Source organism: Alexandromys fortis, unplaced genomic scaffold (assembly GCF_014885135.2).
Source record: "Alexandromys fortis isolate MF-2015 unplaced genomic scaffold, M_Fortis_MF-2015_v1.1 scaffold_4, whole genome shotgun sequence".
Lineage (NCBI taxonomy): Eukaryota > Metazoa > Chordata > Mammalia > Rodentia > Cricetidae > Alexandromys > Alexandromys fortis.
The window spans coordinates 28,036,001-28,051,464 of record NW_026067944.1 but is presented as its reverse complement, the minus strand read 5'-3'; the positions used below and the strand labels follow the sequence as shown (position 1 = coordinate 28,051,464).

The 15,464-nt window shown below is 40.4% G+C and overlaps 1 protein-coding gene across 1 annotated transcript in view; it reads right to left on the bottom strand.

Annotated features, from left to right (window-relative positions):
- Positions 1–15,464, bottom strand: part of Lsamp (limbic system associated membrane protein) — a 622,510-nt gene that overhangs the window by 28,611 nt on the left and 578,435 nt on the right. The window contains exons 5-6 of the mRNA XM_050149096.1: positions 9,196–9,316; positions 8,602–8,750 (exon numbers count right to left, since the gene is read on the bottom strand). Coding sequence (XP_050005053.1) covers positions 8,602–8,750; positions 9,196–9,316 — 270 coding nt within the window. The remainder of the gene's footprint in view (positions 1–8,601; positions 8,751–9,195; positions 9,317–15,464) is intronic.

Below are 15,464 nucleotides of genomic sequence, written 5' to 3'. Positions count from 1 at the left end.
ATTGTCTTTTCTTTACACAGGAAGTTGCATTTCATATGGGAGGCCTTCTTGATTGGAAAGAGAAGGAGAAAAAGTGATTGGGTCCCTAGAAAGGTGGTGCCCTTGCCAAGAACAGGGCATTTAAGAGAACTGGGCATTCTCCAGGGACCTCTCCCACCAGCTATCCCATGTCTCCATGAACAGCTTTTCAATCCCTACTAGCAGAAGCCAAACGTATTAGTAGAAGATGAACTACATTTTCTAAAAACTATCTAAGAAAACTAACTACAGTCTACATAACACAAAATCAAGCGAGGGTCATTCTCCAATCAAGAATTCAGTATTTGGGAAGCAAAGGTCCACAGCATTCAACAAGATCAGTCCCTCGGTGAGGCTGCGCTTCAATGTGTGGCAGCTGTCCTCTGTGAACAGTGTCTGGCGTCCCTTTATTCAGCCACAACGCATGATCATGAGTTTGTGCCTGCAGAGCCACTGTCACAGAGACATTCGGAGTCATCCTGATACTGTGCAAAGCTCATCTCGGACAGGGCATGACCTCTTCACAAATGTGATCCACGGAGGCAGATGTGTGTGTGTGTGGGGTGTGTGTGTGTGTGTGTGTGTGTGTGTGCGCGCGCGCGCGCGCCCACGTGTGTATGTGTGTGTGTGAGGTCCTTATCAAGATGTGTTTGCAAGATGCCAACAAGATAAAATGGTGTCAATCTCTGTGGCAACACTAGAAGCTAAATGTCTTAAAATAATTGTGGCATGTCAGGAATTCAAGATGGAATATTTTCTACAAACGCTACACTTCCTGTCAAGTCTGAAAAGCAGGCACACTTTAACAATTTTATTTTTAGTGGCCAGGGTAAGGAACAGCTTTCATTAATGCTTTAGGGGAGTTGTTCTATTCAACAGAGTTCCAAGTTGTCTTCTAACATAGTCTAGACTGCTCTTAAAATTTATTGAGCTGTCTTGTCAGCTCTAGAAACCTTCTACTACTCATTGTAAATACAATTAAAGCAAGTTTGCATATATGTGAAGGCATACATATGCAAAACATTGCATTATTGACAATCTCAAAATCTCCTGCTCGGAACTTCAGTTTGGGCAAGTTAATGAAACAGGATCCATCTTCAAATTTATGAAACAGCAGCTTTCTTCCTATAATTCTGAGCACATTTTCCTTATAGTGTGTATGATAATCTTATTTAATTGGATTTATTTTTTTCCACACTAGGTCCTGCATGGCCTAGTTTCCTTTTTTTTTTATCTCACGACTTTGAGTGTTATTTGAGAATCACTTTTCTGGGATTTAATTTCAATGGTAGGTTGGTTTCACTTCAATTCTTTTGTATTATTTTAATTTTATTTGCCAATTTGCCTTTAAATACCCTTAAGCTAGAAAGTTGTGGCTGTGACTTTGCATCTAAATGTGATGTAGGAGGCAAAAATTGAATTTGAATATGTAGAAAGTTTTATGAAAAGAATACAGAGTGGTTATTTTTTAAATTGTTATTTGCGTTTTCTAAAGCATGTATGTTTAAAAGGTAAAACATGCAAGATGTTCAAGAGTTTAGGAAAAGCAGTGTTCATGTAATTGCGTTGTGTTTAGTCTTTGGGAAAATACATTTTACAAGCAACTCTAATGACTGTAGGTTCAGAGTCTATAAATATTTGTGTTTTGGGGTGACCAAACACATTTTTTTTTGTGGGTCAGAGAGTTACAGCCAGCACCCAGGCAGCTATGTTCCCAGTATGGAAGCTCTTAGAGACCTGTAATACATACAGATCGAAATGCTTTATTCCCTCTCTGTCTGACTTGAAGTTAAGTCAGGGACACATCTGTTACTCTCCACAGATTGTCTTGTTTTGCAGCATTTAAGGGGAAATGGTAACTTCTAATAGATGTGGATTTTGAGAATGTGGCTTCCTCTTTTGCCTTTTTTTTTTTTTTGCATATTACATGTTGGAGAATGACCCAGGAACAGAACTACAGTGATAAAAATCATACTGACCTTGAATGGGGTGGGGGACTGTGGGTAAAACACGCTCTGAAGGGGAAGAACGGTAAACATCATGGAGTGTTTAAATACACAATTCTCAAGGCTGATTGCTCAAACAATGACAGAACAGGAATTTCCATGCCTATAGAATCTTATCTCCCATGTGGCATTTATTTGTTCTTCCTGCTAAATATCAAAGACAAATATCAATGAAATTATAAATATAAACGCCTTTTTTTTTTTTTTAAAAAAAAAGCAAGAGTAGGGAGCCAGCGTAGAGGTAGTAACCCTCTATATGGGGTCCTTTCCTCTGCTAGAAAATCCAATACTGAGATGTTATTTTTTTTTTTAGGAAAAGGGAGTAGAACAGAATATACATGTTATAAAATCTTTGTTGGTCCTGTTCTTGTCTCTGGCTTCTGATAGGCGGAACTATGCCAGCTACCATCCGTTTCCTTTCTCTTGTCCTATCGCTTTTATCAGCTTTATTTACCCAAGCACCTAGACAACTTATTCTGGGAAACACTAGCTCACCTTTTCTCTCCTGGGTTTTACTTACATACATCCATGCCAGAGGAAGACGACTCCCCGGTAAAACATTTCTTGGAATGATAACGTTTTTATCTTTAGTCTGTCTCTTAATCCTACTCCTTGCTATAAACCAGTGTCCTCTGGAATTTGATTCACCAGTCAAAATTTGATGATATATCCCATTAAATAATAGCAAGTATTTTCCCTTGAACACTGGGTCTCGGTATGTACATCTCTCACTTGCACAGTACCATGCTTCGTCTTCCTGTCATTTAAAGATATTGATGGAATTTAGGTTCTAGAGCACCTTCCGCACTTCTTATTAATATTCTCAGTTTGACTCTACATCCTCCCTGAGGCTCTTTCAACAAGGTAGAATAATGTGGCAGGGTTCACTACTCGTCAACTCCTAACTGTATAGCAGAAGACAATTAGTGTGCTTACTTCATTTAAATAAGGATAAATGTCAGATGAAAATCAGTCACGACCGAACCATAGAGAAATAAGCACATTCAAGCTTGTTCTGCCTTCCATCTCATCCTGTAAGATCAGTAAGGAAAAGTTGGTTTTCCCTGGTCTTTAGGTCTCCCATATATCTGGCCATTGAGAAAAGTCCCTGGCATCTTACACAGTGTACCCTCTAGATTAGCTGAAAGTTGCTAGCTAAATACGAAAGCTTCCTAAGTGCATTAAGAAGTAACAGGTCAATAGGATTCAGAGAACAATTGGGCCTAAGTTATACAAGTGCCAAGTAGAAAAAAATGATTTAAACCTTCACTGCGTATTAGCTATTTAGTTTCCAGCTTTGAGAATAAATAGCGGAACTGCTTTCTGCATTTATGTAGCAGCTGGAGAACACTGTCCCATATATAGTCTCTCTACTGTATTTTATTTTATTATTGCTGTTATTACTCAGAGTGTTTAAGTGATTTAGCTTACTATTTTCCCATCACACTGTTCACAGCTGGACCAATGCACTCTGCCCTGATTTTCACAAGAGGGTTGCTGTTCCTAAACCTTGCTACTTCCCTCCGTTGCCTTTACAACTGCTTCCCAGCTTGTGATTGCCATCTTAGACCCACCCCATTCTCACCGGTTTAGGCTTATCACACCTCATTAGTTAGTCTCGCTTCTTCATTCTATCCTTTTGGCTTAACTGCACTTAGATGCTTTCTCATTCCTGATTTTTTTTTTATCCTCACTCTTCCCACTATTGTTCCTACTAATGTTTTAAAGTTTACAATATGATTTAAGGACTCCCCTAAGAGTGAACTGCAAAGCTAAGCAGACACCAATCGAAGCAAAACAAAACAAGACAAAAATAAAAAAAAAAAGAAAGAAAATTGGTTTTCAAGAACAGCAAAGGGCAGGCATCTTGGGGCTTTGTTTCACCTTGGATTTGGATTCTCAAGGTCGAAGCAGTTCAGCAGCCTAGAGGGAGATCTCAGTGACAGATTGAACTGTGGACCCTAGAAGGACAGGCTGTGGCTTTCTGCACGGTCCTCAACTCTGGACTTTGCTTTTCTATTGGCTGACTCTCCTGTATAGCTCAAGAAAAAACTATATGGGAACTGTTTCACAAGGGAGCACTTCAAATTGACTGCACCGGAAAGATAACAACTGGAATGGCGGGCAAAGTGTTTATATCAAAATAATTTGTTAACTCAGATTATATTTTATTATAAATATTACACAAGTCTTCCTGGAACTCAGCTCTTTTGATGACTCCCCCCCTTTTTTTTTTAAATAAAAAGCAATCCAGATGCACATTTGCTTCTTTTTATGGAGATAGAGAGTCTTTGAAGGATTCGCTGACTATTGTTTCATACTGTGGCAGTTACAGCTCAACAATAGGGTGCTTTATTACGAGGTATCTGTACGAATCTAGTGAAGGAGTATCCTACGTCTTAACTACCGCCAAAAAGTGGTGTGCTTTCAACACCAAACTCCCAAAATAACAGCTTAGAATGGTTTCTGAAAAATAAGGGGAGGCTGCCACTGTGAAGATTCGCTGTAGCCATGGACTGCTTGGGCAGCTTTCAAAATCTAGTAAAAAGTAAAATGAATAAAACACCCCCGCACACTGGTGCATAATGGGCCAGTGTAGATGTCTTTGTATTTTTAGCCATTTATCTTCAATAATCTTGATATCTTAATAATCCACCTATTTCTCCGAATTGATCAACAAAACTTTCCTTTAACGTGGAAACAAGCCACTCACCTGGCATGTTAGTTGAGAATCTCAACATTTTAAAGATGTAAGTATCTAGTCTAGGAATCAGTGGACCCAGGCCAATGAGGGTTGGGGACTGTGGGAGTTGGGGAATGGAAGAAGGATTTTTTTTTTCTACCATGAAAGAACAGAACAGTGTCTGGAGAAACGCCTCACGGTGTGAACAGGAAGAGATTAAGTGTTTCTTCACCTGCACATCGTGAGCTGTAGATCCTGACATTTTTGTCTATATAAATAAATAACCTGTTGATTTAGAGACTGGCCTCTGGAAACATTAGGCTCATATTGAAATCTCAAACTCAGCTTGTATATGACTTTGTTTCACTGATTTCATAATCGCCGTGCCATAGGGAACCCTGAGAACATAGTGAGACCGTCCTTAAGTGAGAAGCATGTGAAGCAAGCACTCGACATAGCCTCCCTTGGGAAGAGTTAATAACACTCAAACCATTGCCCTTATTTTTCCTCCTTATCCATTCTGCTAATGGTAACTTAAGGGAGGAACTGCGACAAGGTACAGCCATCATCCTGGGGGGAAACCTCAGTTACCAGAGTAAGAACATTGAGATGTCCCATATGTAGACTATAAAACTTCTCGTGGTATCAGAAGCAATTCCAGTCTTCAATTATGGCATAAACTGCTCTCTCCTGGTAGACTATGGAGCTGAATCCCAGCCCAGGCACATTGTGCTACTAGATTCACGCATTTATAAAGATGTGAAATGTACCACTTAGTTCAGGCATGAAGAAAAATGCCTAAAAGGAATTATTCAAATATACACACTAACGTATTCTCTGGCAGAATACGGGCATGTGTGAAGAACAAGAACAAAGGAAAGAGAAATGCTTCCACTGGCTCAGGGAGAACGTATTATAAACACAATGTATTCTTGCACCGTCATTCAGTTATTCTGACCCCTCTGGAGAGGGTGAACAGAGAGTGGAGAAGCGTTCATATATTTGTTACTGAGGACAAGGGATGGCAATTGACACTGCAGAAGTCAGCATGTCACTGCAGTGGACGGGGCAGGAAATGTGCTGACCCACCAGTGAGGATGAATAATCATGAACTCAGGGACTCTGGCTCGAGGTCTCTACCTGCTGCTGTCTCTGGCTCCAGCAGCCCACCAGCTGCTCTATCTGCCCTGGCAGAGCTTGGTCAGCAGAGCACCCTGCTGCCCACACAATGCTTCTGTCAGAGCCTCTGGCTACTCCTCCTGACCCTGTTGGGTGGAGAAGGACCAGCCATCGCTTTAGAGGGGCCTTCCCTTCCCCTTTAATCTCACCCACTTTGAACTAAGAATGGTTAATCTTACACAGTCTGAAGAATGGGCGATCTACTCACACATGCTCCTTGTTTCTTTTCTTTCTTTCCTTCTCCTTTATTCCTCCACCCGATCCTTCTTTCTTTGCCTTCTTCTTCCCTGTCTCTTTCTTCTTTTGGTTAGTTTTTGATCTTTGCAAACTTGGCCACCATAAAGCCCCACTTCAAGTTTCTAGCTTTGCAGGTTGTAATGACATGCTTCCTGAACCTAACTGATGGAGTTGAGGTGGGCCTGAAGGCATGCTGTTCTTATTGCAAAAAGACATACAACTTTTCCCTTTGTAAGTTCCTAACTGGGTTTTAGGTTTAAGAAACAAAGTTGCTGGTTGCCTAATTTTCTACAATGTCAATAACTCCTTTCTCTTCAAAGCCTAATGTCCTTTCATTGGTCTCTAGTAAGTACACAACCTCTCAACTTGATCACTGTGAGGAAACAATCGAAAACTAAGGCGAAGACTTATGCTGTGTACACTAAATGCAGCCGTGTGTTTCTAAATGCAAAACTGGTATTATGCATGATGCTGTGTAGAGGGCAGTATGGGACCGCTGGGAAGATGGCTACCAGTGATTACAGCACTGTGTACTTTATAATTGAGGATGATGTCCCCCAAATCATGAAAATCTTTATGCTATGAAATATTTGATCAATTCCCTGATTCTCTGTTTAAAATTGAAATTCCCTAAGATTTTTAAAATATTTCTTCATTTTACCATGTTAAATCCTCTTATGGGCCACTAGGATCTGGCATTCCCCTTTCACTAGCTAGCCCTACAAGTGTCTCTGCTCTCTGTGACTGAACCCTTGCTCTGTCTCTCTGCTGTGAGGATTCTCTCCTCAACTTTTCCTTCCCCAGCCTAAGGCAATGTTTTACTTGTTACTTGAACTGTCTAAGTCTCAAGCTTTTCTTATTCTTAATGTGATGTGTAATTGTTCATTCTTCTAAATAATTGGGTTGTAATATTTTTTTTATTTTTTGATCCCCTGAAAAACTCTTTTGTTATCTGTATGATGTTCTACTTCAGCAGGTTTCCCTAGATTCATCAGAATCTCAGATTTATCATTGCGACTGGGATTTGCCTATTCCTTTGGATTTCCTTGTGTTAGGGAGGAATGAAGTAACTACATCCCTTAATCTGTAGCTCCCTAAGTGTCTTTAGTGCTAAGTCCTTTAGTCCCTAAGTGCTCCAGCCTCCAGCTGGAGCAAAGACTACGTACATTTAGTCTTTAGAGACAAGTAAACAGCATATGAGTATCCAGCTTCCCATGGATGTATCGTTTGATCTATACCTCATCAAACAACCACAGACCGATGCGAGGGGGAGTTAGTTAAGAATAAGAAAGCTAAGGCTCCATTTAGGGTAGTTCGTGGCTGTTGGTTTTCATAAGTGGCACTAGCTCTCCAGCCGTTTTCAAAGAGTTTTGATTCTGCCTTTCAAGACAACTCTTACTTAAATTGATTTTTCTTCCCAGAATATTTTTTTTTTCCTTGAAGGCTCACCTAAATTGAATAAAACAAGTTGAAGACATCTTTCCTAGCTATGGTGTATTTTTTCTAATTGAGCACATATAGAGGGGACAATCAGCTTTTAGTGGTTTGTTATCTTCAAGTAATAATAAAACTTCAAAGTGTTTTCTATATAATCTAAGTGAATTTTGAGCTCAGAAGCTAACCATTTGCCTTCCTTATTCTGATAAATAAAGAGTCCGTGTTCCACACAGTGTCATCTTTCTGTGATCTCATTCAGCAAACTCTGCATCTCAGGGACATTTGAATATGGAATTATAGCTACCCGACCAACAAGGCTGTGGAGTTAGAGACCTGATTGAACATACTGCCAGTGACCAAGACTCCATGACAGGGATCCCTTAACTTTCGCACCTTTGAAAAAGCTGATTGTGTCTCAGCCATCTTTCAGGGTCTTCTCTGCTCTTCAGAGACCCGCCCTTCCCCACTGTTTTACCTCTGCTGCCAATGGTGTATCAGGTTTTTGCTGTCATAGGGAAATCGTCCTGCAGCCTCCTCTCTTTCACGTTTTATATCGGGCTTTAATCATTCATTATACCCTTGCTCTGTGTCAGTAAAATCACTTGATTTTTCCAGATTATCATTTTCCTAGGGCTTCATTCACTCTCACTGAGTATTTATTTTCCTGGGGAATCTTGCTGCTGGAGTAGACCAACAGCCATCTATTTCTGGCCCTCAAATTACCCCAGTTTCTTAATAAGGAGGCTACAAAAGAAATATATGTCCTTTGATTTTTCTTGAAGAGTAACTAACTAACCAGGGGGAAAATGAAACCAAGAGATACAGATGAAAACCTGGGCAGTTTTCTAAAGTAAGGGAGTACAGTGGAGTTCTTCCCCTTTGTAAATCTTGTCCACTGAGACCAGGAGCCTCCATTCTGGTTTCAACAGGAGTGTTCTTATTTCTGTATAGGTTTACTTTCAAGAAATGAGGGATGGTTTCAAGTCAAAGCGAGGGAACCCTGTACTTACACCGAGTCAGGTTCTGTTTTGACATACTTACTGAAAAGGACTAGGCTGGCATTGGTGACGCCCAGCTTGTTGGCAGCCACGCAGGTGTAGTTGCCATAGTGCTCCTCAGTGACGTTGGTCACCGTCAGGGAGGACTGGCCCTCCGTGCTCTTAATCTCAAGGCCATTCGCACTGTTTATCCTAAGAGGAGCAAATAGAAGAGTTAGAATAGAAAGGGATAAAGGGTGTGGCTTAGTGGTTTCTTCTTCTTTTACACTGGAGTGTTTTAAAAAGAGGAGAGTCAATAGAGGCTTGTTTTCTTTCCTCAGTTACTCATTGTAGTCAAGTTCTCTTATCAGAACTGATGTCCATCCATAGAGAAGACTTAGCAATGGCTGAGTCCCATTAAAATTAAATTTCTACTACATCCAAGAATAGTATATAGGTGGAAATTATCAGCTGGACCGTATTCTTCACATTTAAATTCATCTGAGAGCTTTGGGGTTCAGATTTTGGGTGATGTAATAAAGGAGAAGTTGAAAAGGAAAAAGCACAAAGTTGCAGAGGACTGAGGTCTTTCCACGAGGCTCTGGGAGACTTTGAGATCATAATTTGGAACTTGGGCCATAGAGCATTTGGTACATACCTGGTGTCATCCCGGTACCACTCAAAGTCAGGCGCAGGCACTGCTGAGGCCTCACATTTGAGGGAAGCTTGCCGTCCTGTGGTGGCTTCATTGCTCTTGGACTCCGTGATAGTGGGTGGATCTGTAGTAAGGGCAGAGAGAGAGGTTTCTTATGCTGGAGGCAAAGGATGCTCCAGGGACAAATGGAAGCAGTGAGAGAAGCTTTAGGAAGAATGGGTCCACAGGTTCATATGAGAGCTTGAGAAGGCTCTAGAATTGCTACCCTGGATAGAGTTAGAAGAAGTATCTGGTTGGAGAGAGACAGGAAAGCAATTTTGTGAAAGCGTCTTTGACATGCCTCATGAGCAGGTAAAGGGGACTGGTCACCAGCAAGCTAAGGTAAATTGGAAAATGATGGATGGAAAGGGGAGTTGGCTTACATAATGATACACTTTTTATAATAGCATTTTATGGGAATGAAACCCAAGGTTTCTTTTCCTTTCTTCCTCAATCGTTCCAATTGCCGTTTATATTATTTGTGAATTTTTTTTTCTGGAAGTGGTGGAACCAAGGGATCTTTTTAAGATTTATTTTTAGATTATATGTAGGCACGCATGTATCTGCGTGGGCATGCATATATGACGTATAGGTGAGTGGAGCCAGTGAATTCAGAAAGGGTACTGCATAGTCTAAGATGGAGCTGTAGGCAGCGGTGAGCCAGCTGACATGGATGCTCGGAAACATGCCTCCCTAGGAGCAGTGCATGTACTTAGTCACTGGGAAAGTGTATCACTTGCCCATTTTCTTTTTCTCATTGTTATTGTTACTCTAGCTAGAGGTGGCTTTGAGGAGTCCGATGAAATAAGAGGGTTAAACTGCTCCCAACTGAAAACTCTATCCTGTGTTTTCAAAGTACTCCAGAATGTAAAAAGCAAAGAAACTACCATGGGACATTGCTTTGATCTTTGCCCCAGGTGTTTCCTTCTGTAACTGTGTATGGCCTAAGCAAATTTGTCTTTTATGTATGGTTTGCAATATGATATGCCTCACAGTGCACAAAAGACCTGCTTGTCATCAGGCCTTCACTCTCACTGGATGTTCAATATTGCTTTGTATTTTTTTTTTTTTTTTGCCTTTGGCTGTGCCTAACAAAACTATAATTGACTTGAGATGAATGAAAAAAAAAAGCTTATCTGATAGTCTAATTTACTATGAATCTCTAAATAGTTCTACTAAGATAACTCTAACTTAAAAGGTAAGATAGGAGACATGACCTTCTGGGTCCAGGGCTGTTTTATGACTGCATGAATTTTGAGAAAAATGTTTTTCCCAGTCAGGGTGTTTGGTTCAGCCAGTAAAACTTTTGGCTTTTAGGCATAAGTACCTGAGTTTGATTCTAAACCCCCAGGTAAAAATGCACACCGTAGCATGAGCTCGTAATCTAGCCTCACTGGTGAGTTCCAGGCCAAGTAAAGGAATTTGATGACATTCCTGAAGATGACACTTGAAAGTAGGTCCCCACCTACATATGCACACACACACACACACACACACACACACACACACACACACACACACAGAGACATACACACACACATTCACACACACCACAGGTAAGAGAGAGAGAGACAGAGAGAGATGTACAGAGAGACACATAAAGAGAGATTTTAAAGCCAAAGGTTATTTTCCAGGAAATGGTAATTTAGCTGTGAGCGGGTAGAAAAGCAAGCCCAAGCACCATTCAATATGCTCAGCTTTTGTGGAGGAAAATAATTAATAAAATCAACTTTGACATACACAATTCATTCAAATTCTTGGCCTGTATTTTTTCTGATTTTCTTCTGTGGTTTTGGGAATCAGTTTTAAAGGCCCCTGTCTACATAAACTCTGAGCCTGAGTTAGAGTCATGTACACAAACCAGCATCAGGCCAGTCTGCAGTTCCCTTCCATCTCATTTTATCATCAGTATAAATTTTTTCTTACTTTCAGAGAGAACAGAGTAAGAATATTTTTGGAGAATGCTCTCAAACTGTATGCGAACAACAGGCCAAGGCGTTGCTATTGTTGGCAATGTTTTTGCTTTAGACTTAGCTATTTTTTTTCTTATAGGCACAAAATGGGAAGATGAGATATTGAAAAGCTAAATGGAAGAACAATAATGACAAAACCTGGACTGAAAGTAGGGGTCCTGGGATATGGTTTTAGTATGGTTGAATGGAGTTCTTATTACACTCTGTCACCTTGGCCTTGGCTTATCACATATATATGACGGGAACCATGTTTAAAAGCCCTTAGCAATTTTCACAGCCGATTCTTCAAAACTGGGCTGTCTTTGAGGTCAGGAGTAGGAAGTCTGAGTTTTGAGCCTAGCCTAACCCAGAACTGTGCTTTGTAGAACCATCCACATGAGTTTAACCCTCCACTTTCTCTTTCTCTTTTCAGCTTAAAATGACCAGCAAGGTTCCTTTAAAAAGTTTTTCTATGATTGGCTATTTAGGTTATCAGAGCCCATCAGTTCAAAGGATAATACATGAACTGGATATATTTGTGCTGATGGTAGATCAATTCGTAGAGAGATGGTGTTGTGGGATATTTGTACATTGCATGAAAGTGTTTTGCTGTGTTTTGTGTAATAAAAAGCAGAGAGCCAAGTAGGTAGGAGGTATAGGTGGGATTTTTGGGCAGATAGAGGAATTAGGTGGAGGAATCTAGGAGCTTGAGGGAATACCAGATGACTTGGAGAGTAAACAGGAAGTGCAAGATGGAAGCTAGGCAATGCCATATGGAAGGGCATAGGTTAGTATAACTGGGTTAATTTAAATTATAAGAGCCATTTGGGAACAAACCCAAGCTATAGTCCAAGCTTTCATAAGAAGAAGTCCCCATGTCATTATTTGGGAACTGGCTGGCAGGTCAGAAAAAGATCCATTCCAGGATGCTCTTTGGATTAGAGAGGGAGGGGGAGAGGAGTGGGGGGAAGGGGAGAAGGATGGGGGAGGGGGGAAATGGGAGGCTGGGAGGACGCGGAAACTTTTTTTTCTTATTCTCAATAAAAAAAATTAAAAAAAAGAATAAAAAATAGAGGAGGTTATAAGCTTAGATTTAAATTTCATATACTTGAGCTCAAATTGAGGCTTGACTCCTCAATGTTCTTCCTTATTAGAGAGTTTAGTACTTTGCCCAGCCTCACACTTCTTCAATTTCCTCATCAATAAAGTGCTGGAACTAGCAGCAGGGGAGGCCCATTTGGAAGCTGATGAAAGAATTTAGAAATATTCTGCTCCAGGTTTATGGCAAAAGTATGTGCAGGAGAGAACAGATTCGGAATATGCAGGGGTCCAGAAATGATCACCGAGAGAGGGGCTAGATGTACTGGAGAAGGAAAGGGAGAATAAGAGGATAAGATTCAGGATTTTTGTTTGGGAATCAAGAGAGGTCATCCACCAAAATAAGGTACACAAAAAGTGGTAGTTGAGATTGATGCAAATGTGAGGACCTGGGGCCAGACATATCTCCAGGACCCATGTAAAATGTTGAGCATGCTGGTGCATGTCTGGAATGCCAGGATTGGGTAGGGACAGATAGACAGATCACTGTTTACTCAGTTCAGCCAATTGCTGGACTCCATCTTCAGTAAGAAACCCTGCCTCAAGGGAACCCCCCCCCCAAAAAAAAACAACAAAATAACGGCAACAACAAAAACAACCAATAAGGTAGAAAATGATAGACAAAGAAAGCTGAAGTTATCTGTGTTCCTCACATGCATACACACTCGTATACCTATACACACATGTACATATGTAGATACATGCACACACATGCGCACATGCACATATACACATCACACACACAAAGTAAATGAACAAATAAGCTAGAGATGACCAACAAAGAAATAACTCAGTACATTTAACTGTGCATCCTCACCTGTTTTCACCATTTTTAATGTTCTTCAGACACACATGGCTTCACAATTTGAAGCACAATGGTATACGGATGTTGGTGGGAAAGACAATTTTGATTCTGAGTCTACAATTTATTTAGTTATTCAGTATTGGAAAATGAATCTTAAGATATGTTTGTTTCTGTAGCCACATGCAGATAATCGACAAATCCTTAGTGAAGATGGATGCCTCACTACTCTGCCATTTACACAGCCAAGAAAAAACACACACTCATAGTTTACCACCAGCACTACCAGCACTACCAGCACCAGCATCACCAGCACCACCACCTGCACCACCAGCACCACCAGCACCACCAGCACCAGCACCACCAGCACCACCAGCACCACCAGCACCACCAGTACCAGCACCACTACCATAGTAGGCACAGCCATAGCTGTAGTGTCTCAACATGCTATTGCTGTGGTGCACTCCTTCAAATCCCTCTGCCCTAGTACTAGGATCACAAGTTCCATATGGGTAGTTTTGCAGAGCATTCCTTGCTCTGACTGTTTAATTCCATCTAGTTATTTAATATACCTATTGTTGATTATTACTTGGAGGATAACGTGGGATTTTCCCTCCTGACTAAAATACTTGGGAACGCACTGGTCCTGTTTGTCTCATCTTTTCTCTTTGTCCTGTTTGTTTTTTTCGGTCTTTATTTTGGAGATAGTGTCTCACTATATTGCTTATACCGTTCTTGGACTTAGGACCCTTCTTTTTGAAAAGAATAGCTGGGATCACAGGCGTATGCCACCATAGCCAGCTAGTGCACTTTGTCCTTTTGGAATTTAGCTTGGGGCCAGGGAACTGGGTCCTCTGTTTCTCAAAGCTGCATCTAGGATCTCTCCTTCCTGTTCTCATACAGGCAGATATCCCATACCAGGGCACCTGGTGTGTGTGTGTGTGTGTGTGTGTGTGTGTGCGTGTGTGCATCCGTGCATGCATGCCTTTATGTGTGTGTGCGTGTGTGTGTAGCTAGTTGAATGTGATAAGATACTACTTCTATTTTGACCTCTAACACAGAAGCATTTGTGTCTTTAAGATTCATCCTTATTTCTGAACTTGTTTGGTACACAAGCAGCTAAACAACAAAGTGTTTATTAAGCCATCAGAGGCTGGCTAGATGCTAGGGTTAAGTGCATTATTCAGAAAAGGATGACTCTGGTCAACCACCAAGTCCACGCACTTGCTTCCTTCTTTTAAAACCCAGCAAGTTCCTTTCACCGAAGTCAATTCATAGCTACTGATAAGGAGTACAAATGCTTGCTCCTACTATTATTTCTCCAGTGACATCATAGTCCAGGTCTTCTTCCATGGCTTGTGGGAATGGACATTTCGAAGTTCATTTGGAATGAATTCTGTGTAGGTGATGCTAAAAAAGATCATTATGAATTATATTGTTGTATGCCTAATATAGTTAAAATAAAAGATGTCCTTGCTCAATATGTGGTTATAATAAAAATGTGGTTCTTACAAATGCCGCACAGAGAGATTCATTGTTATTCTTTATGTGATGTTGGAAGAGCTTACAATCGTCAAACGACTCCTCTAGTTTTTATTACTTCAAAATTTCAGGCCCTGAAAACATTAATCAGGGCTTTCTTATTCTTACATCACTGATAACAAGATTCTTTCCATCAGAATGACAATGATAAGGATAACAGTGGCTTAGGCAAAAAAAAAAAAAAAAACCCTCTCATTCATTTAATCTTTTTAATATTGGGGGAAATGCACAAAACCATGAAATTTGAATAAAGGGTTTAATTTACAAGCACTATATACACATGTGAGCCTTGTTTTAGATATTAGACATCCTTACTTATCCAAATGGTGGTTCTCAGAGTAGGTGTTAGTAGTATTAGTTGGAAAACAGGACGGCAAATTTGCAGAAAGCTAGTAAATTATACAAACTCATATGACCAGTATTTGCTGAAGAATGGATTCAGAACCAGTTCAATCATGTTCCGAACCTCTCTGATCTGTTTTATTTGTCTGAATAAGTTCTTTGATTTTATGTTTAGATTTATGTACTTTATGTGTCTCAACATCTTGCTCACATGTAGATCTGTGCACCACTTGCCTGTCTGATGCTGTTAGGGATCAGAAGACAGCATTAGATCCACTACAACTGGAGTAATGGATGTTTGTAAGCTTTCATGGCCTCTGAGTACTGGGAAACAAACCCAGGTTCTCTACAAGAACAGTGCTCTTAACCACTAAGTCATCTCTCCAGGCCCAGGAATAGACTCTTACTAAACAACAACAAAAAAATTATATAAGTGAACTTGAAAAATAAATGTGGCAGATTTTTATTTTCAGGGTGCTGAAAAAAAAGGCATAACC